The sequence below is a fragment of the Lampetra planeri genome, chromosome 3 (genome assembly GCF_965212315.1).
Source record: "Lampetra planeri chromosome 3, kcLamPlan1.2.h2, whole genome shotgun sequence".
In the NCBI taxonomy this organism is placed as follows: Eukaryota; Metazoa; Chordata; class Hyperoartia; order Petromyzontiformes; family Petromyzontidae; genus Lampetra; species Lampetra planeri.
In genome coordinates, this window is record NC_136109.1 from 7,504,874 (window position 1) to 7,527,150 (window position 22,277).

At 45.3% G+C, this 22,277-nt stretch overlaps 2 protein-coding genes across 2 annotated transcripts; one reads left to right on the plus strand and one right to left on the minus strand.

Moving 5' to 3' along the window:
- The first annotated feature begins 282 nt into the window (after nt 1-282).
- Nucleotides 283-5,151, plus strand: LOC144737429 (uncharacterized). The gene is made up of 2 exons (XM_078620111.1): nt 283-806; nt 4,784-5,151. The coding sequence occupies exons 1-2, from the start codon at nt 405-407 to the stop codon at nt 4,934-4,936; spliced, it is 555 nt and encodes a 184-aa protein (XP_078476237.1). The 5' UTR covers nt 283-404; the 3' UTR covers nt 4,937-5,151.
- Nucleotides 5,152-15,344: 10,193 nt separating this feature from the next.
- Nucleotides 15,345-19,152, minus strand: LOC144737433 (bifunctional peptidase and arginyl-hydroxylase JMJD5-like). Its single transcript, XM_078620127.1, has one exon. The coding sequence runs from the start codon at nt 18,602-18,604 to the stop codon at nt 17,261-17,263; it is 1,344 nt and encodes a 447-aa protein (XP_078476253.1). The 5' UTR covers nt 18,605-19,152; the 3' UTR covers nt 15,345-17,260.
- Between the last annotated feature and the right edge of the window lie 3,125 nt (nt 19,153-22,277).

Sequence of the window (22,277 nt, forward strand, 5' to 3'; positions counted from 1 at the left end):
TTTAAGAAATGTTTTCTCCTACAACATCAGAGTGCAGCGCCACATTAAATATGCACTACAATGACAATAGTTGAAAGCGATTTGAAGCATGTTTTATATATATGTTGGGGGAGGACAGAGCTTTGTGACGTTATATTTGAGGGGGGGTCTGACTTTTTGCGACGCCATGTGACGACGGGGGGGGGGGGGTAAAAAATCGTCCAAAATCGCGTGATGTCATTTATGGACGGCCCCTAAGATCGCAACCGGTCCAGAGTTTGCTTGCTTTACAATAAAACGACTGTCGTTTCAAACTATTGATCTGGAAAGGCAATGGTATAATGGACTAAACCACGACTCTTTAACTCACGTGTCTCGACAGAATGGAGTTCTGCGTACGCCGTTTTTGCTTTGACTGAAGCGTGATGTGCGTGCGTCTTGTGGATCCGGGGAGTATGGTCAGCATTAAGTTCGTTCACAAAGAGCGCGCGCCGAGGCTCACTTGTTGGACTGGCCTCGCGACGTTGTTTTCATCATCGCAGCCACCGGGGGTGGGGGGGGTCCCACATTGCCCGGCGCGCTCCGCCTGCAGACTCGTTCATCCGCGCTCTTTACGCATGGGCGGTGGGATCAGCTGTAAGGGCAGCTCTACGGGCGCTGCCCCCAAGTGCCCCGATGCTGCCCTCCCCGGAACCGGCGTTCGGGAGCCGCGGGTCGCGCAGGCAGCGGCCGACGCTGCGTTTATCTCCGAAGGTTTGGCGCGCCTGCAGGTCTGCTCCGACGGAGAAGAGTCGGCGCGGGATGAGCGAGTCAGTGGGGACGGTGAGGTACGTTGTGTGAGGTCTGGGGGGTGGGGGGGGTGTCTGGGGTGTACACGAATGACTGAATTTCGATTTTCATCGGGATTCATGTCAGTTTAGTACATTCTAGATTGGAAGTTTTTGTGACTGCAAGGGTCCATACTCTTTGGGTTTTTCGGTAAAGTCACGTAGGTTAAAAAAAGAAAAATACATTAAATCACGACGTTTCGGAAGCAACACAAGCAACCGTCATCAGGTGTTGACTGCTCCAACAAAATGTATTAATTAAGTAAGTTGCCTGCAACGTCGCCGGTATATTTTTTTCGAGTTATACTTTTGTTATTTTGGGGCAGTGTTGTTGAGGAGTGTGATGATGTATTTAACTGTGCTTGTGCACTACTGCCAACACAGCATTATCAAATAATTGGTTCTGATTTTAATATGGGACACTTTCTTTTAATAAACAAAAAATGTAAAACTTGGTAGCCTAATTGAAGAGGCATTTGCAACGTCATCAGCGTCATCATCATCTTAGACATTAGCTTAATCACTCATGCACCTAATCGTCATAAACTTGTCATTAAACTGGTTTAACTCTTACTTGATACAGCAAGCGTGCTGTGACGGTTCCACCTGAAGACGGAAGCTTGTGTTGCCTCCGAAACGTCGTGATTTTTATTTGACTTTTACCGAAAAAAACCAAGAATATGGTTTAACCAGTTGGATAAGGCTTAAGCCCGGGGTCGGCAACCAAAAAATAACTCTAAGATAATTTTTTTGTTTCGAATTCGGTAAAAAAAATGTTTACTAAATATTTCAAGAGCCGCTATGCGTGTGAATACGATGCGGTGTTAATTCATAAGTGACGTCACGCAGCGGTCCTTAAAGAGCGCTTCCGGAGCGGCGGCAGGTGGCCGATCCCTGTGGGTCAGGGCGAGCATTTGTATGAATGTACGTTGAACTTCTTTAGCACCGTACGCAGCCAACCGGAGGTGCGGGGGAAGGAAAAGAAACTAAACACACCCCAGTTGACTAGCAAGTTCGTTATTGTTATGGCTAGGGGGCCGTCCATAAATGACGTCACGCACCTGGGAGGGGGGGGGTCAGACATTTGTGACGATGTGTAACGAGGGGGGATGGGGGTGTTTGAGAAATGTGACGTCACATCACAATGCGCAACTTTAAATAAATATAGACAACACGTTCTACTCAATTAAATGTACTTTTTAATTAATGTTTTCTCCTACAACATCAGAGTGCAGCGCCACGTTAAATACGCACTACAATGACAATAGTTTAAAGCGATTTGAACCATGTTTTATTTTTGTGGGGGGGGGGGGGGGCAGAGCTTTGTGGCGTGATATTTGAGGGGGGGGGGGTCTGACTTTTGTGACGCCGTGTGACGATGGGGGGGGGGGGTCAAAAATCGTCCTAAATCGCGTGACATCATTTATGGACGGCTCCCTAGTACTAATAGCTTCTCGGTTGGTTAACTATGGTTAGCGGGAGTAGGAGGACCAGTCCTAATGGCAAGCTCGCTAGTTAATTAAGGTTAGTGGTAAGTTACGAGTGGCGGTTTTGCTAGCTGTTTATGGCGGTGAGTGTGTAACGCTCACCAACTTCAATTCCTTCATCCTTATTTTCAGTGTTGATCTCTCATAATTTTTTGTTGTTCACAGCATATCTTCCATTTGGAGATCTGATGACTAAATCCCAATAAAAAAATGCCGGGATGCCAATATTTCTATCCATAATAAGCAGCCTCTAGTGGCTTGCTACAAAGCAAAGATCTGGTTCACGCTGGAATGTGAAATAAATAACCAACGCAATCTAATAGCTAAGCCAAATGTCATGAGCTGAAATGTTAAACTCTGTTAATCATTAGTAAACACTTAAGCAAATCCATTTAACATCCAAAGCGTGGTCTCTTTTTCAAGACTAATAACACGCACGACACACAAGCCCTGTTTGGTCTTTTATAGTTTTCGGGAAAGTTCCAGCATGGCCACCTTTGTCTCCAGTGTTGTTTACATCTTCGGCTAAGTCGACTTTGGGAAGGTCCAGGCCAGGTGCATATACCACGGCCCAAATCTAAGGCAGGACCTTGGAATAGTAGCGTCATGCGTGAAACATTCCTAATTCCTAACTAGGGAATGCATGCAATGGCTTGCTTGATACGGTACATATTTTTTCTGATTTTATATTCCCACGTCACTGCCATGACCAGGGTGCCCGCTAATGGTCAGCATCGCCAGGGATATCTGTGGGCAGGGCTGACTGGAAGTTTTCACGTCCCAACAGATGTCTGTGCGTGCTGGAACATGGGAATGCATCGGCTTGCCACCCAGTGTGTGTTCATGGAAACGTTACTCTTTGGTTCTTTCGATAAAGTCACGTAGGTATAAAATAAAATAAAGCACAACGTTTCGGGGCGCAGCACAAGCTTCCGTCATCAGGTGGGAAAGCATGGTCTGCTGCTGATGCAGACTGCACCCGAAACGTCGTGATTTATTTTATTTTATACCTACGTGACTTTACCGAAATAAGCAAAGAGTATGGATTCCTGCAGTCCCGAAATATTCAAATCAAGATTAATGGAAACTGTTCCTGTGCCCTATTAGCCCATGTCTTCATTCAAACACCTTAAAATTTTACATGTCAACTCTTCCACGTGTCATTTGGTGGTACTGCCTGTCGTTCAGCAGTATTTCCGAAATCTCACTGCACATGCCAGGAGCTCATTTAGGAACCGAAGCTCGCAGCACGTGGAGAGAAACGTCAGGCATCGTGCCGAACACATTTCGTACATAAAATACAATACAAAGTGCTTTACGAGACAAATTACGAGCGACTGACACTATTTAAATAACAATAAGATGAATAAGTTAGAAACATATATCCCACAATGAACTAAAATGATCATGAAAATGTTAATAAGCACACAATCAGGACATCATAATTAAAAGCCAATCTAAAAAGGTATGTTTTAAGATGTCGTTTAAAAACATATCCTAATTCTATGACAGTAACCTACCTGCCAAAATCCTACACTAATCTCAAACAACTTGGTATTTTTCTGATTATTCTTGGTTCTTTCGGTAAAGTCATGTAGAAGGGAAATAATAAAATATTATTTCCCTTCTACGTGAATCCCTGCAGTCACGACAGCTTAAAATCGAATTTCTTCTGATTGTCATCTCCCAGTGATCCACTTTGGTTCGGGTGAGAGTTTTGTAAGGACCTGGGTTAGGATAATATATATTTTTCATCTGATGCCCGTAGATCACTAAACGTATGGTAGATCACTCACAAGACGAATCCACTTTGTTGTGTGCATGTGCAGGCCTTTGCAAATATACTTGTGGATGAGGGCCGTCGCGCACTGCATGTGGTGGAGATAATGAACACATTCCTGCGGAGGGAGCTGGTAGGAACGTTGGGTTGCTCGGTCAATGGCCAGGGTCAACGGCGGCGTGGTGTACTCCGCAAATATGCCCGACTGTGAGGGCGGGCACAAGCCGGCGTGAGTAGGTTAAATGTTGAGTTTTATAAGGGCACCACGGGGTGACCAGCCCCTCCCCACCCAGTCCCACCCCTCCTACCCCCCACCCAGCCCCACTCTCCCCACCCAGCCCCTCCCCACCCTCGCCACCCAGCCCCTCCCCACCCTCCCCTCCCCATCCAGCCCCTCCCCACCCTTCCCTCCCCACCCAGCCCCTCCCCACCCTCCCCTCCCCACCCAGCCCCTCCCTCCCCACCCAGCCTCTCCCTGCACGACGGACGGACGGACACAATAATCCCCTGTGGGCTGGTGTAACCAGGAGGTTCCTACCAGTATTATGAGACACTACTGCACCATGCTGCCACATTGTTACAAGGTAGCATGAATAATTCCATAGGTAATGTTTTTGTATAAATATTAAAATGGTCACGCATCCCATGCACGACAATAACATCCACTAAAGTTTATTCGTCCAAAAATGATCTTTTTTTTATATTTTCAGTCACGAGTGGCCACGTGCTGTGCAGATAATGCCACTGAGCCACCCAGCGACAAGCAGCAGGAGCAGCAATCAAGTGGCCTGCACCCCAACCGCATAACCTACGACTCTGAAGAGGAAGAGATCATGGAACGCATTGAGAATGAATTCAGCTGACGTGGCCTCGTGGCATGGGAGCTAATGTGTGAAGAACTGAGATGATGTCATTGATTGAAAAAAAATGTTATTGAGCAGCCAGATTTGGCCATCGTTGGTTTCAGTCCAGTCACCAAAGACAGCAAATAAGACACATTCCATATGGTTTTTCACTTTCTGAATGATTAATGAAGACTTAAAGAAAATAGTCCAGAACTATTATTTTGATTCAGAAACATTGATAAAAATATAAGCAGGCTAAATAACACTTTAATTAATGACATGTCGGCAGGCATCATGACGTATGTTGAACTTCTTTCGTACCGTACGTGAACAACCCTGCCAATTGGAGGTGCTGGGGAATGACAATAAACTAAACACAAAAAGTGGTTCTAAAGAAATTAGTTTTCAATCTAGTACTAAAAGTGGACAACTCCAGTGGCTTTCTAATATCGGAAGGAATTGCGTTCCATATGGCCGCCGAAGCGCATTTAAAAACACGCGAGGCAGTTATCGTCTTTGTTCGATGACCAACCAAAAGCCGCTGTAAGGAATGACCGGAGTTCGTGTGATGGTTTATGCTCCTTGATGATATCAGCAAGGTATTGTGGGTTCACTTGTGGCAAACACTTCCTATAGTTGTATTAGATTTTACCCATACTGTAAGTAAATATTATAGAATTTTATAGCAGTTCTTAATTTTATATTGTGAGTGTAGTTTCCATTATTGTTATTATATACTTTTGCTGAAGTTCAATGATATTTTATCGATAATTGGGAGTGTAGTGAGAGTAGCAGAGGATAGATGCATGCTATATAATCCAATGAGAGGTTGTGTCAGCTCGAGTGTGTGCTATGAGAGTACGCAGTGGTAGAAATATGTAAATTGCCATGTGATGGTGTTTGTGTGTCGTCTGTCTTTATTTCACGGTATGTTTGTTATTTTTTTGTAAACAACGATCCTTTCAAGCTCAGTCTATCACAAACCTCGTTTACTACAAAATGCATGGAGAAGCAAGGAGATTAATAAAGCTATTTGCGTAGAGCCAGAAGATAATAAATGCAACATTCGAAGCTTTAAAATACGGTGCAGAAATCCTCAACCAATTGACCCTGATAACTGTGAGCATTATTTGGAACTTAAAGATGCGTGCTCAAAAATGGACAAAATGAAGGGTGCCCGTTGTCTAAATTATTTTCTTGGGTAATTTACCCAATTAAGTGCAGAACCAGTTAATGGTGACCGGGTTGAGGCCATCAACTGACTTGAGAGGAACCAGTTGAACCACAGACAGCTGCCTGGATTTGAACACCAGAACAGCTCAGCACCCTAAGTTCTAAAGCCACCAGGACAGCTCAGCACCCTGGCTTCTAAATCCACTTGGCCACCTCTCGAACGGATGCCCATATTATGGCGAACCCCTCTCTGGAATTGGTTAAAATGGTGGTGGTCAAGAACATCAATCGTTAATTGATTTTGGGTTTCTCACTCATCAGAAGGTGCTCATTTTTGAGTGGCCAGGTGGCCTCGGGTTGGAATTCAGGTCGCAAACTCATGGTTGAACTATGTGCACAAATATTAGTTCGTCTATGGCTTCATACCAGTCACCATTGATTACAAACATAAAATTACGTTAGTTTTTTTTTACTTTCCAAAGTGTTGGCTTAATTCCATTGTTGGAAAGTTATGAAACATTATGGCGTTGAATGTCATGCGACGGATTTATATTTGTTAAAGGACGTGTGGGAATGTGCACCCCCCCCCCCACCCCCTCTGATTTTTCCTTCTGCATGTCAAAGGTCTTTCTATGACACTGAAAATGTTGTGAATGGATCCTTCATGTCGTAACATGATTACCACTGCAGAATTTCTACACAATTAATGTTTTTAAAATATAACGCTCGTTTTTACCAACCCTGGAGTGAAGACAATGATTCTAATGTCAATCGCAATCGAGCTTGATTCAGTCTTTGCAGGCAGTTGAATTCAGCATCACACAAACAAAACTTTTCGAGACAGTAGAGATCCCACTATCAGACAAAGCAATCGCATGAACACAAGACCAGACAATCACTTGAAAAAATTGCTTTGCATGGATTTTTATTCGTTAAATTTCACTCCATGTTGGTTAAATCGCAGTAACTACAAATCACGTAATTTGTTGCCACCAAATGCAATAAAAAATATATTAATTATGCAGCAAATTAGCTAAGCGGTTGTTTCAAGTGAGTTCACTTCACGTAATCACTGTACTCCATTACATATTTTGCTCATGAGAAAACAAGCATTTTGCTCGCAAGTGAAAAAAAAATTACGTTGTGAATTGGACAGTTTGTTAAAAGGAGAGTATTTCCTTCACAATGGTAAAATATTTGAATCTTAGTCGTGTTTTATGCCAATATCTAATAAAAAAACATGTCATATGCACTTTTAAAAAATGTGTGAATTATTCCCAAAAATGTTTTTCCAAATATAAGAAAAAACAAAGATATGACTGCAACTGAGAGGTAATTGTGCAGGATAAGGATGAGTCAGCAGGACCACGGATACCAAATTTGAATTGAGGGGGGAGATTGAATGAGTTGAGACGGTGCAGGAGTCGGGCTGTCGTGAGAAAGCATGCAGTACACTAAATGGGTAAGAGTGAGTATGCGAAAAGGTGGGAAGTAAGACCACAAAAAAAAATGGGGCATCACTTCTTGAAAATGAAAGCACATTAATCCAGCGCATATCCACAATTCAATTCACAATTAACAAACGTGCATATCCAGGCAGACCTCGCTTGGCGCCAACCCACAAGACGCTGATCGTTTTAGTGCTCTCTAGAGAACATTTTTATGAGAAAAATCAAAAAAGCGCTCACGATTGAGAACGCGCAGCCGACGAAACGTGCCCACCTCCACAATTCACTCAGCCCATGAGAGAGACGTACATTCTGGAGTCAGTCAGTCCCCAACGAATCGTGGTCACATTGCATTGTTTTAGGGAATTGGGGAACTCACGAGACCAGGATAGAGTCTCAGGCTTCACCTGCATAGAAACTTCAACACAAAGGACGTCCTGAAGCTCTTCTCTACACAGCAGCCCCTTAAACCTGCCATGTAGGAGTATAGTAGAATGCACTTGCAGCACATAATACTGATTCATATTCTTGGTTCTTTCGGTAAAGTCACGTAGAAGGGAAATAATAAAATAATAAGAAGATAAAAACAATACAAATTCTCACGACGTTTCGACTGCAACACAAACAATCATCATTTTTGATTGCTTGTGTTGCAGTCGAAACGTCGTGAGAATTTTAGATTATTATTTTATTATTTCCCTTCTACGTGATTTTACCGAAAGAACCAAGAATATTAATCCCTGCAGTCACGAAAGCTTTAAATCTAAATATAATACCGATTGTTATTATAAATCATTAAATTTTCTTACCAAGTAATGTTTACCATGTGTATTATTAGCAGCGCTATTATCAATACCCCAAATAAGCCTTCACATATTGCTCGTACGAAAGAAATAACGCTGCAGGGACCGTATCCCCATTTACACAATGGTATAACGACCCCTTTTAACGCTGATTCCATTCGTGCTCACCTCTCCAAAAACGCATCTTAAGCGGGGTCTGCCTGTACCAGCAAGTATGTATACATGTTTTCCATATACGAACAAGTATACATGGTAAAGTAGGCCTTGCGTCAGAAGGAGATCTACGCTGCAGCATCAGTGCCCGAATGAACACGCGTTGGACTGCATTGAATAACGTCGAATGAACGCTCCTTACTCTTTGGTTCTTTCGGTAAAGTCACGTAGGTATAAAATACAATTAATTAAATCACGACGTCTCGGGCGCAACACAAGCGTCCGTCATCAGGTGGGACAACCACAGCAAGAAACAATTGCTGAAGTGGGCAAAAGAGCTGCCGTAGCAAGAGGCTCTATAGGTAAGAGAGAGGGGGAGGGGCAGCAAGGGGTGTGAGATAGAGAGGGGGGGAAGGGAGTGCTCCAGCAGCCATTGTGCCCACTTCAGCAATTTAGTTTCTTGCTGTGGTTGTCCCACCGGATGACGGACGCTTGTGTTGCGCCCGAAGCGTCGTGATTTTATTCATTTTATACCTACGTGACTTTACCGAAAGAACCAAAGAGTATGGATCCCTGCAGTCACGAAAACTTCAAATCTAGAATTGAACGTGTATATTTGTAATTTTTTGGCAAACCAATGGTGATCACACTTACATCAAATTCACTACACTGGAGGACTTGGTTATATTACGGTTGCAGCCTTATCTTGGAAACGGAACCGAGTTGGATTTGCACTGCCACTATGAGCCACAAGAGAGACACTCAAACCCGCTGCTTGAACCCAGGATTTCAATGGCAAATGTTGTGTACTCTAACATGCTCATTTGGTGAATCCCTGACAGAGGCACAGACCCACCCACGCTTCATCTTGTTTTGCCAGTGGCTAAGCATGCTTCTTCACTTTATGGTAACGCATCGGAATTTTTTGAAACGAGAACACCAGATGTGCTAGCTCATTGATTGTGAAAATATCATAAAGACTAAACCTTAATATTAGTTTTAAATATCGATTTAAAGCTTTCGTGACTGCAGGGATTCATCTTCTTACTCTTATGTTTTTTTGGTAAAGTCACGTAGAAAAATAAATTAAAATTCATAAAAGTAAAATAAAAAAAATCACGACGTTTCGGAGGCAACACAAGCTTCCGTCTTCAGGTGGAACCGTCACAGCACGCTTGCTGTATCAAGTACTTTTATTATTTTTTTTTACCTACGTGACTTTACCGAAAAAACATAAGAGTATGAATCCTTGCAGTCACGAAAGCTTCAAATCTAGAATTCATCTTCTTGGTTCTTTCGGTAAAGTCACGTAGAAGGGAAATAATAAAATAATACAAAATAAAACATAATAAAATACTCACGACTTTTCGGCCACAACGCAAGCAGCCGTCCTCAGGTGAAGAACAGGGCTGTCGGAAAGACAGCGTCCTTAATATGAGTGTTTTTAAATGAGATTTATTTTTACATTCACACGAATTCAGAAGTTTGAATATGCTGAAAAGAAAAAAAAGCCTGAAAACTCCTCTCTTCAATCGCAGTTCCTGGATACGGGATAGACCACCACCATTGCGGATTTGAAACTCCCCTCTGTGAGCTGGGCTCAATGGCCTAACATGGAGCAGCTCTCACCGTGCACTGCACAGTGTGATGTGGCCACGGTCACAGGGCTCCCTCTAATGACGTTTAGGGGGAGATGCCGGGGAGTTGCTGGGCGTTCGTATGATACAGAAATATTCAGGTGTGAGGATGTGGGCAACAATGATCGACTCATAAGTAATATTTAAAAATACTTTTTTTAAACACGCTTTAATGAAATGTACCGTACGAGTAATGGCAGAACTCCACGACTCCAGGAAGTAGCCCCGAAGCTTGCCATAACGCAAGGGAGCCGTGGTGATTTACAGCCAACGTGACCTGAGCGTGGACAATTAGACCCAAGCCGAAACATAACATATCAATAAGATGTTTTAAAATATTTATTTTAGTTTTAATGATATAATATAGTATTGTCATCAGCATGACATAAGTATACCAAGTTTGCAGTCGATACCACATTGGAAAGTGGGTTAAAATAGAGTTACAAGATTTGAGGATACGAGAACGACAATAACAACAGAGTGAGTTAAATAAATTCGTGTAAAATAAAAATGGGCACGTGCATAGATAGGACGAGGCGCCTAACAGATGTGTGTGCGTAAGGTGAGGATACAGCGTTCATACCTGGAGAAACCTCGACGATGAAGGAGATACCTGGAGAAGGGAGATGAACGGACAAGGGGAAAAAAATCTGACGGAGGGAATACAAACTAAAAAGTTACATATTTTTTTATTCTCACCTTTTCACCGTCAAATTGCCGAGGGCTGATTTCACCACCAGGGGGCGATCTTAATTTTAAAAAATCTCCATAAACGCCTCTTCCAGGCAGTTGACATTCCACCTCCACGCTCCCACGTGTGGGTCAACCAACAACATCCTCCCATTTACAATACAGGGGTTTTTTTTTTGTTAGACCGCGTAAATATCCATGTATCTGTGCGACTTCACGAGTCAGTGGCACCAAACCGATCTCCCGAACCATACCCTTGTTGTCGAGCCCTCCGAAAAGTTCACGTAAGTACCTAGGTACTTTTCGATTTAAAGCTTTCGTGACTGCAGGGATTCATCTTCTTGGTTCTTTCGGTAAAGTCACGTAGAAGGGAAATAATAAAATAATAAAAATAAAACATAATAAAATAATTCTCACGACAGCTGTCTCCCCGACAGACCTGGTCTTCACCTGAGGACGGCTGCTTGCGTTGTGGCCGAAACGTCGTGAGAATTATTTTATGTTTTATTTTTATTACCTAGGTACTGTATGTTGAACTTCTTTCGCACCGTATGCAACCAACCGTGCCAATCGGAGAAACGGGTAACACAACGCTGCCTGCGACTGTCTTGAAGTCTCGGGGGGATAACGGAATGCCAACAAATACTGCTTGCAACTATTTTCGAACATGAGCACACAGTACGGTTTGTTCACCATGCCGTAGGCGTGTAAAAAAGGGGTCTGGGCAATCCCACAAAGCGAGGCAGGAGCATCGGAGGACTAGGGATATGGTGTATGTCTTTTGTGTGCGTGTGTGTGCTACCACGTATGTATCTGCACTTTGGGTGCCGTTCATAAATGACGTCACGCACCTGGGGGGGGGGGGCGTTTGAGAAATGTGACGTCACATCAAAATGAGCAACTTTAAATAAATATAGACAACACGTTCTACTTAATTAAATAGACTTTGTAATACATGTTTTCTCCTACAACATCAGCGCCACATTAAATACGCACTACAATGACAATAGTTTAAAGCGATTTGAAGCATGTTTTTTTTTTTTGGGGGGGGGCATAGCTTTGTGACGTCATATATGAGGGGGGGTCTAACTTTTTGTGACGCCGTGTGACGAAGGGGGGGGGTCAAAATCGTCCAAAATCGCGTGACGTCATTTATGGACGGCCCCTTTGCTCACGAATACTTGCAAGAACTGGACACATTCCCATCAGTGAGCTCCTCCGGCTGGTACAGCTGCGTTGGATGGGTCATGGAGCCCGCATACCCAGTCACCACATGCCAAAGCAGCTTCTGTTTGGCCGGATAGAGGGGGGGGGCTAAACGGGCACGACATAGGCTGGAGATCGACTGATGCGGTACAAGATGCGGAGCTGAGTGGACTTGCCTAAGACTGGTACCAGCGGTGTCAAGATCGGCCTCTATGGAGGAGGCTCGTGAAGGACACTACTGGTCAGTTGCAGGCAGTCGCCCTCCAGCAACAGCGGAGGGCGGAGGAGCATCGCTCACAACAACAAGCGGAGCGCCGGGCGGATAAAATCCAGCAAGTTGGCACAGGAGGGGACATAGCTGGTGCATCTGCCAGTCATCTCACTCAGTCGACCCATGGCACCTGGGTCTGTCCCGTGACCTCATGTCAACGAGCCCTCGAGACTTTACGCGGCCTCAAAGTGCACCTCGCTTTTCTAACATTAGCATCACTAACCCAGCTTCTCTCTACCTTCCATCTATTACCTGTGCCCAACTCCCCCCCCCCCCTGTCTCACAGCGCGACAGCCAATGCTGCTGCATCCTGTACCATTGACATGCTAATTTTCTCACGCTCCGCCCACTTACCCATGGGGTAGAGCCCACCAAAACCCTTTATAAGCTCTAGATTTGCTCTTGTTGTTAACAGATCTTTCTCCGAAATCAGCAGTTGTCCTGCTGTATAGATTCCGCCTGATGACGGTCGCTTGTGTTGCGATCGAAACGTCGTGATTTATTTTATTTTATTTCTACCTCCGTGACTTTACCGAAAGAACCAGAGTATGGATTCCTGCAGTCACGAAAGCTTCAAATCAAGATTGCACCTCGCTTGCCACAGGCGCCGTGGCGATGTGGACACTTCGCGTGGCCTCGAAAGTGCACCTGGCCTGGCACAGGCGCCGTGGTGACGTCACCGCTACTTCGTGGCGAATGGCGGCTGTTGTTGTTGTTGTGTACTTTGCACGGGTAACACTGGACGTGGTGTTTCCCCCGAGTGTAAGAAGCCAATAGTAAAACCTAAAAATATATACAGTACTCTACCCTGCCAGCGGTCTGTTGCCCCGCACCGCCGCCAATCACCCTCAACGCACAGCAAGGCCCTTTCTTCGAATGCAAGCATACAGAGGCCAAAAACAACATGTTTTTAATGGAAATGTCGATTTGAAGTTATTTTGAATGGCTGATGTGCAAGTAATTGAGATTTGCCTGTACAGTACAATCATGGCCAGTTTAAACGCTTTTTTATAAAGGGATTTCACGATTCACTGTGAGATGTCAAGCCATTGCACTTAATTTATGGACGATTCCAGTTCTGCGAAATGTATCAGTTTAACTACCGTTTGATGCACATCTCTCCCTGTCGCAGAATGTGTGGGAATGGAACTGCTCCCTACCGTGTGGATCTGAATACACCTGAAGGGATTTCAGAGGTCGCTCTGTGATATCCGCTTCCGTGGTCCATCCAGTAACATGACGGAATGAACTGCTCTTGCGAGAATTCTGAAGGGGTGTCTCGTGACATGACGTTACTAGTTCTACAATAAGTATAGCCCGTAAAAACAAAGTTTTTCACTATAAATCCTTTATATGCGTGGCGGCTAGAGTCCTCTCGTCCTCTGGCTTGAGATGGCTGCCACCTATGGGTCAGATGATTGCATTGCACCATTAAGCAATTGGTAATTAAATATAATATTTTTGTCCTAAGAAGTGTACAATTTTGGAAAATTTTTTCACGAACATTAATTGTCACGCACAGCGAGTCTGTGTGGAAAATGTCAGCTCTATTGGATCTCGGGAAGTGGGTTAAAAAACGACTGAAAGATTTGCACGGTCCGAAGCAAGCAAGCGAACTTAATATAAAGGATTTAAAAAGGCTCATCACCATCTTCACCTTTCTTTGTTAGTTAAGAATTTTCAATATCCAACACCCCATCTTTATTTAAACGTAACTATTCATCTGATAACTTCCTTTAGTAACTGTTATTTCAATAGCTTAATTTTAATTCAACGGCTTAATTTCAATAGCTGGACTGCCACATATCACGGATTCCTTGGTAGGGGAGACAGGGTCTGCTCTTGCATGTTTGACAGCCATCACAGTACACGACTACATTATATATCTGGACCTTGTATACAACCCGATACAAGCCTCCTTATCATTGCTCAAGTCCCTTGACGAGTATGGGGGGGATAAATATCCATATTCCCCACCCCTTTTTCAAACCACTGTTGAATAAAGGCCTTGCCATGCTAGGCATGATGGGGATTGATCGTTTTTGTCTGTGCGGGTTTGGGACCAGTTCAGATATCACTCGCCACTGATGTTAGTCATGACCGGGAATGAAACGTAGGTCACTGGGTTTACAGTTCGGTGCAGTGATAATTGCACCACCACTCCGTACCAATACCGATATTATGAATTCCAAATTTAGCAAACACCGTCAATTTTAAGCAGTCTGTGAATGTATATTGTTTCTATTTATTAACAGAGGTTGCTGGGTGGCTCAGTGAGCAAATACCACGTCAGAATACTCAGCGGGCACCCAACAGGTCCTGGGTTCAAATCCAGACAACCATCAAATATAAATTATGATTATTATGCTCTACTCAGGGAAGCCTCATCAAGTCTCATTACAATTTTTCAGGAGAGTCCTGCCAGGTTTTTTGCAACAGGGCAGAGGTCGCAACCGGGTACCCGATACCCGTACCCTACCCGATACCCGGCTACCCGTACCCGGCCGGGTACGGGTACGGGTAGCCGTTTGCGACCTTGGTGCGTCCGGGTACGGGTACAGGTAAGCCGTGAGTCACTGGTGAGTAACCGTTTGTCACTCATTTCGGGTAGGGTACGGGTAGGGAACGGGAACCCGTACCTGGCCGGGTACGGGTACCCATTTGCGACCCTGGTGCGGCCGGGTACGGGTAAGGAATCAAAACCCGTTTGCGACCTCTGCAACAGGGGTAACAATTGTTATATAATCCATATTAGTATTTTTTCCAAAATTCGGATCGTGACTAATGCGGAATGGCTTTTACCTGTGCCAAAAATAAACCAACGGTTTACACTAACATCTTGGGATTATTTACGTCCACCGTGAAGTAGACGGTGTGTATTTCTACGCTTATTAAGCCAACAGTAATCACCCAGGCGGGCACTGGTTTCAAATCGTGAACATCTGGAAAAAGTGGCAGATGCGCTACCGCTAAGCCATGTAACCAACCCATGATGGAACCACATTCTCGAGTGTTGCGAGCTGACAGTACCATCCATGTCACCAATTACTGCACCACAACCTCCCATTTTATTTAATTTGGTGTATCACTTAATTTGGCATATTCAAACTGTGACGATGAAACAATGTGGTGCGATTACCGTGTGACAAGCACTACCCAAGGTGAACAACCCAGTGTGGTTAAAAGAACATCAAAGGGACATACATATTTCAAATGTCTTGTGGTTGTCGATCTCTGACACAAAGCGATGCAGGTTCCTTGCCAAAGTTCTGAATTGAAAATGTATTTAAGTCATGACGTCACTCCATTTGCAAAGCTTTGTGAGGAAGAAAAAAAAGTGTGCATTAAACAAAAACCCAATTAAGCCATGCTTCACAAATTCACCCATTCAAGATATGTTCATAAAAAGCCTTTATGCAAGTACCTGCTTGCATGCATTTGTAAGCGTGTAAGTGTACACATTCCATCTCAAGCAATGAAGCAGTTTAAAATCAGTTGCTGAATTACTTCCCATTTTGCTAGCAACACTCCCTCCATTTTCGCACTACATAAAACAACTGCATGAAGACAACCGACTACGAAGCTGCACATTTAAATTTCACATTGTAACGTAAAACTTCAAATCAATCAGATGGTCATTGCAATTGTGTCTAGGATGATCATTAGGACTATTAGAGTATGAAGATAAAGACAAAGACCCCCCATATAGCCTTAAATGAATGTTGGGGCAAGTGCTGTTAGCGAGCACCTATGAAGACCCCGGCACGACACACGAGGGGTGGGTGGGTGGCCGGCACGACACACGAGGGGTGGGTGGGTGGCCGGCACCACGCCCGGCCGCCTTTGTCTCCCCAGTGACGACGTTTACACACTCAAACGAGTACAATGTGTGAGCCTACCTAGGGGAGGCCCAGAACAGATTAAAATAATCCTCACTGTTATTGGCTTTGAGCAGCGCGCTAACCATTGCACGACCGCTTCCCTCATGAATACACGTAACGTAGACAGACACCACGCGCATAAACTGGATCCATGACAAATGCAAAAGGTATAGATAGAAACAAAATGCAACATTGTGACCGAAGAATTCGGTCCCCCTCCCATCTTGTCTTGAAAGTCATATGGCCACCGTGCGATGTGCACAGCGACTTTTCTCAGACCACGAAAACAGTGAAACATGTGGCCATGTTATTTCAGACTCCTTTGAATTGGAGGTCTCAAAACAAGGCTGCGTGTGCATTATACACACAGCATCGCGGTGGAACGCAACGTTGCAGAGGGCGTGGTGGCAGGACCCTGTACAATGATCTCCATCGCACATTTTCCTCCCCAGAAATCACATTACGGGTTAAGAGACGCTACGGAAAGTAACGCACCAAAAACTTGTTGTATAAATCTGGTCAAGCACACACCCAAAGTTTTTTTTAAAAAAACAGAAATAGAGGGAAACCGCGTCTTATAATCCGTAGAATACGACATTGCTCTTATCAGCATCCAGCCGGCACTCACTGTTATCTCTGATTTGTTAGTTACTCATCATTTACAGAAAGTGTCAGAATTCGCTGACATTTTTCGATTTAAAGCTTTCGTGACTGCAGGGATTCATCTTCTTGGTTCTTTCGGTAAAGTCACGTAGAAGGGAAATAATAAAAATTCAACATAATAACATACAATTCTCACGACGTTTCGGCCACAACGCACGCAGCCGTCCTCAGGTGAAGAACAGGGCTGTCGGAAAAACTTCATTCAGACGCTGCTTTTCCGACAGCCCTGTTCTTCACTTGAGCACGGCTGCTTGCGTTGTGGCCGAAACGTCGTGAGAATTGCATTTTATTATGTTGAATTTTTATTATTTTATTATCTCCCTTCTACGTGACTTTACCGAAAGAACCAAGAAGATGAATTCGCTGACACACACGGCGTGGTGGTTGCGGTGTGTGTGTGTGTTCATGTGTGTGTGTTCACAGTTCATCAGACGTGCGTGTTTGCTGCGCTTGGGGGTGAGTTGCCTGCCGCAGAGGCGAAAGGACATTGTCATCCTCCGTCTTCGCATCACCGGTGACGCCCAGCAGAGAGGCGAACATCTCAACCGGTGCTGCGTACAGCTCCTCCATGGTGAGGGCGCCATCCCCATCCCTGTCGCTGGCCTGGAATAACCGCGCAAGAATCCCACTGCCGTTCGTCTGGCCCCGTCCCCGCAGCCAGTCCTTCATCTCGCCCAGCGTGACCACGTCTCGACCCTCAAAGTCCTCGAGCACCTGCGACCTCAACAGCTCCAAGGTGGACGCCATCTGGTAGTCGCTCAGAGGCACGTCTTGGGCCGCTGGCGGCTGCGGCGTCTTCTCGCAGTCCGTCTGGTTGAACCAGTGGAGGTGCACGAACCAAAAGTTCACCGCTAGGCTCCTGCCCGCGTCCGAGTTCACCTGATGGAGCCACTTGTAGGGGATGAAGAAGCAGTCGCCGGCGTCGACCGTGGCGCGGTACCAGCGCATGCGACGTAGCCCCGGGTATCGGTACATATCCACGCGGTCCACGTCGACCCCGAGGAACGCCTCGTCGGCGTGGTCCAGCGCAAGGCGCTCCAGCTCCGCGCGGTCAGCCATGAAGAAGCGCTTGCGTCCGGCGAGCACGCAGATGATGTTGTCGAGCGAGTCGTAGTGGAGCACCGATTTGGTGCCACCGCCGCTGAGCCAGAGCACCGAGTCGACGAGCGCTCGCTGGAGACCTCCGCACGCGAGGCACGAGGGCGGCCACACTTCGTCGCGCATTGCCACGGGAAGGCTCTCCACCATGTAGACGTCCTCGAGCGCGAACGAGCGCAGGAACGACGCCAGGCTGCTGCTGTAGACGCCCGCCGAGCGGTTTTCCTTCTTGCCTAGTTCGACGCTCACCTCGAGCGAGCCGTAGCGGACGCGCAGGTAGTCGTCGTCCGCCCAGCGCGAGAACGCCGGCATGCGCAACGCGGCGCCGCGGAAGAGCACCGGGCGGCCGGGCGACACGAATTCGTGGAAGAATGAGGTCGGGGAGGGCATCGCTGCGAGCGACGGCGCGTCCGCCTCGGGTGGGGCGTGTGAACCCAGTGGCCTCATGTGACCCGGCGGGTGGCCCGTGGTGGTGGTGGCGGTGGCCGCATCCTCCGGCTGCGTGGGTGAGATGGACGTGGCCGGAGTGGCTTCGGTGGCCGGTGATGTCGACCACAGGCTGGCGCACGCTGGGGCCCCCATCAGTGCCACGAGCAGTATTCGCGTTGTCAGCTGAAGGGCAGCGATCGTGCGCTGCGGAGAACACGTGCCGTGCTCGGCCATGCTAACGTTGACGCCGCGATGGGAGCTGGTCAGCTGAGCTGTGAGCCGTGGACCGGGGGGGGCGTTAAAAGTTGTTTTTTGTTACGTGGTCTCCTTTGACAAGGCAGAGGCTGGGCTCTCTACATCTTCTGTGCCTGGCCTAACGCTCCGTTCCGTGCAACTCGGGTTGCCCTCTTGCTTAAAACTTCCCAGCGGATCGACTGCGAGCGCCCAGTTGGGTGCAGCCAAGGGCAGTCGGAGGTGGTGGTGATGATGCTGCTCCAGACGCCGTGAGTTGGGAGCTAAAGCTCGTCCAGTGATGCGAACGTTGTGGCCGCGGCCCTCTCATCTCACTCGTAGCAGGAGGGGGGGGGGAGCAGAAAGTTGAGTTCACAGCGACACGGGAGCTCTAGCGAATGCACAGCGCATCTGCAGTTCCGGCAGCTGAACTATTTTTTTTTCTAAAAGTGTTTTTGTTGTCGTCATATCCCCAACATGAACAAAAGAATCCCACGTTCGTCTGTTGAAACATTTGTTTAGATCAACTGATTGGGATCAGAGTTAAATTGAAATTTCACATTCCCCCCCCTCCATCCCTCCCATCGCCACCTACGCCGCACTTGGTTTCGCCCACAGCAACTTGGATGACGTGGCTGCCCCGCCCGTCATCCCTGTCCCGCCCACCCTCCGTGCCCCCCCCCCCCGCCTTCACCCCCCCCCCCCGCCTTCACCCCCCCCCCGCCTTCACCCCCCCCCCGTCTACACCCCCCCCCCGCCTACACCCCCCCCCCGCGCCTTCACCCCCCCCCCCGCCTTCACCCCCCCCCGCCTTCACCCCCCCCCGCCTTCACCCCCCCCCCGCCTTCACCCCCCCCCTGCCTTCACCCCCCCGCCTTCACCCAACCCATCCCCATGTGATGGAGTGTGGTGATGCAATGAATGGGGCTCGGTGGATAAACAGCGTTATCCGAGGTATGGGGCCATCGTTGCAACTCCCCCCCGCCCACTCTGTCAATACACTGCGGGGACGAATGCCTTGCCACTTGACATTTCAATAATATGGGTGTTGTTCTTGGTTCTTTCGGTAAAGTCACGTAGAAGGGAAATAATAAAAGTAAAACAATAAAATTCTCACGACGTTTCGATTGCAACACATTGCAATCATCATCAGGTGTGAAAACCACAGCAGGAACATTTGAAAACCGCCACTTTTTTCAAATTTGGTGCTGATAATGTTAAGGCTCGTGGTGCATAATACGATTCTGTTGCTGACAAGTGGTGTAATAATTGTTTCATTTTATATAGTGTTTTTCATGCAAATTGCATTTGACAATCACTGAGGAGCCAAAGATAAGCTGCAATTAAGGCAGTCAGGTGCCAACAATTTCCCAAGCTCAGCAGTTAAGATGTGTTCAGCCAATTAATGAGCGCTTATACGTAATTATTGCAAAGGTGGCAATGCTGCTACTGATACAACAGCGCAACAGCAGACCTGGCACAGGAATTGCTCATAAAAGACTCAACACACATCATGGACCATTACATTTTTTGTTTACTCATCATGAATCAATGCTGCTGAAAGTATGCACTCACAAAAGGCCGTACAGCTCATGGTGTGTATAATAAATTATTTTTTAACAAATTTATTTAGAGAGACAAATGTGATGGACACATTGCTTATTTAATGTATTTATATTCGAACAACTATTTAGAATTTTACATCAGAGTAAATAAATACATTTAACTGAATAGTTTTCATTTTAAAAAAGATTGTGTAAAAGTAGCGTTCAAATGCTGCAAAAATCATCCACCTTGTCGACGTACAGTGCTCAGAAAAAGTTTGTGAACCCCAATACTAATTATGGAAATTCCATAGTATAACCATGATAGCCTTCTTCAATCAAAACCGTCTTTTGTTAAATATCCAATAGGCGAATAGGGTTTATGTTAACCAATTCCATGTATTTTGAAACAAAATTATGTATTAATTAAACAAACAATGAGTATTCTATTGTTCTTTCGCTAAACTCACGTAGATATAAAAAAAGAAAATACAAAAAAAGAAAGTGATTAAAATATCACGACGTTTCGATCGCAACACAAGCGGTCGTCATCAGGAAGAGAGAGGTTAGCCTCTGAGAGCAAGCTGTTAATAAAGGTTTAGAGATGAGCGGGCAACTAATGTTAGGACTTAGATTAAGATATAATACAATTTTAGATTTGAAATATGTGAAAATCCTAAGGGGTTCACAAACATTTTCTCGGCACTAGCTTATTTTTCCTGCAACGATAATTTGCCATGAAAAATATTGCCTTTTACTGCTCTCTGTATCCTAGCAATGCGATCATAAGGCTACGTGTGAGTGTAAAGGCATGCGTTTTATGGACCCCTTCCCGCGTCCAACGCTCGTAAGCGGGACTGCACAGTATCAGCAGTTAAAACATCGTAAATGCTTGACAAAACTCACTTAGGCCACCCCTACCAATATATGTACAGGTTTTATAATTTTTTTGTTTAGGGCCGTCCATAAATGACGTCACGCACCTGGGGGGGGGGGGGGGGTCAGACATATGTGACGATGTGTGACGAGAGGGGGGGGGGGGCGATTTGAGAAATGTGACGTCACATCAAAATGCGCAACTTTAAATAAATATAGACAACACGTTCTACTTAATGAAATAGACTTTTTAATAAATGTTTTCTCCTACAATATCAGAGTGCAGCGCCACATTAAATACGCACTACAATGACAATAGTTTAAAGAGCTTTGAAGCATGTTTTATTTTTTTTTGGGGGGGGGGGGGTCTGACTATTTGTGACGCCGTGTGACGAAGGGGTGGGGGTCAAAAATCGACCAAAATCGCGTGACGTCATTTATGGACGGCCCCTTTGAAGAATTGCATTTTCATATAAAATGCAAAGTTAACGCTTCATAACATCTCCTTCATCAAGTGAAAATTAAAGACAAGGTGTGATTGTGACCATGCAACACAAAGTATGGACCAAATAGTAAACGACTGTAGTCTGTGCCCCCTCAATGGAGGAGGAATACGAAAACTGCACGAACTCTCTTCTGAAAGTACTCTTAGGTTTGTTCAGTAAAGTCACGTAGGTAAAAAATCTAAAAATAAATTAAAATGAAAAATAATAAACTAAAATAACTTACTTTTATTAATTTTTATTAAAAAAATTATTAACAATTTTTTTAAATGACATTTAATACAAGTAAAAGAACTTACTTTTATAAATTTTAATTGTTTTTTTTTTATTTTTTACCTACGTGACTTTACCGAAAAAACCTAAGAGTATGAATCCTTGCAGTCACGAAAGCTTCAAATCTCTTCTGAAGCCCGCTCGTGGCCAGCAGACCTCGACATTGGCATTCGGCTCCTGAACGTATTTCCATACGCAAGAATATATTAACGGTTAATTTTCTTTTTGATTTAAAGTTTTCGTGACTGCAGGGATTCATCTTCTTGGTTCTTTCGGTAAAGTCACATCGAAGGGAAATAATTAAATAATAAAAATATTAAACAAAATTCTCAGGTATGAAATCTACAGCAACATTTTCTTGCTGTGGATTTCACACATTGTTTTTGAGATATTTATGATTAAAGCGGTTTTTAACGAAAAAATACGCATTTTATGACTTTCAAATCTGAATAATTCGAAAACGGTCAAAGATAGGAGCTT

What these genes read in the sequence shown, in the direction of transcription:
- LOC144737433 (XM_078620127.1), bottom strand. Translation starts at nt 18,604, where the DNA reads ATGGCCGAGCACGGCACGTGTTCTCCGCAGCGCACGATCGCTGCCCTT.
- LOC144737429 (XM_078620111.1), top strand. Translation starts at nt 405, where the DNA reads ATGTGCGTGCGTCTTGTGGATCCGGGGAGTATGGTCAGCATTAAGTTC. An exon ending in GAGTCAGTGGGGACGGTGAG is followed by an intron (nt 807 to 4,783) that starts GTACGTTGTGTG and finishes TTATATTTTCAG; the next exon opens with TCACGAGTGGCCACGTGCTG.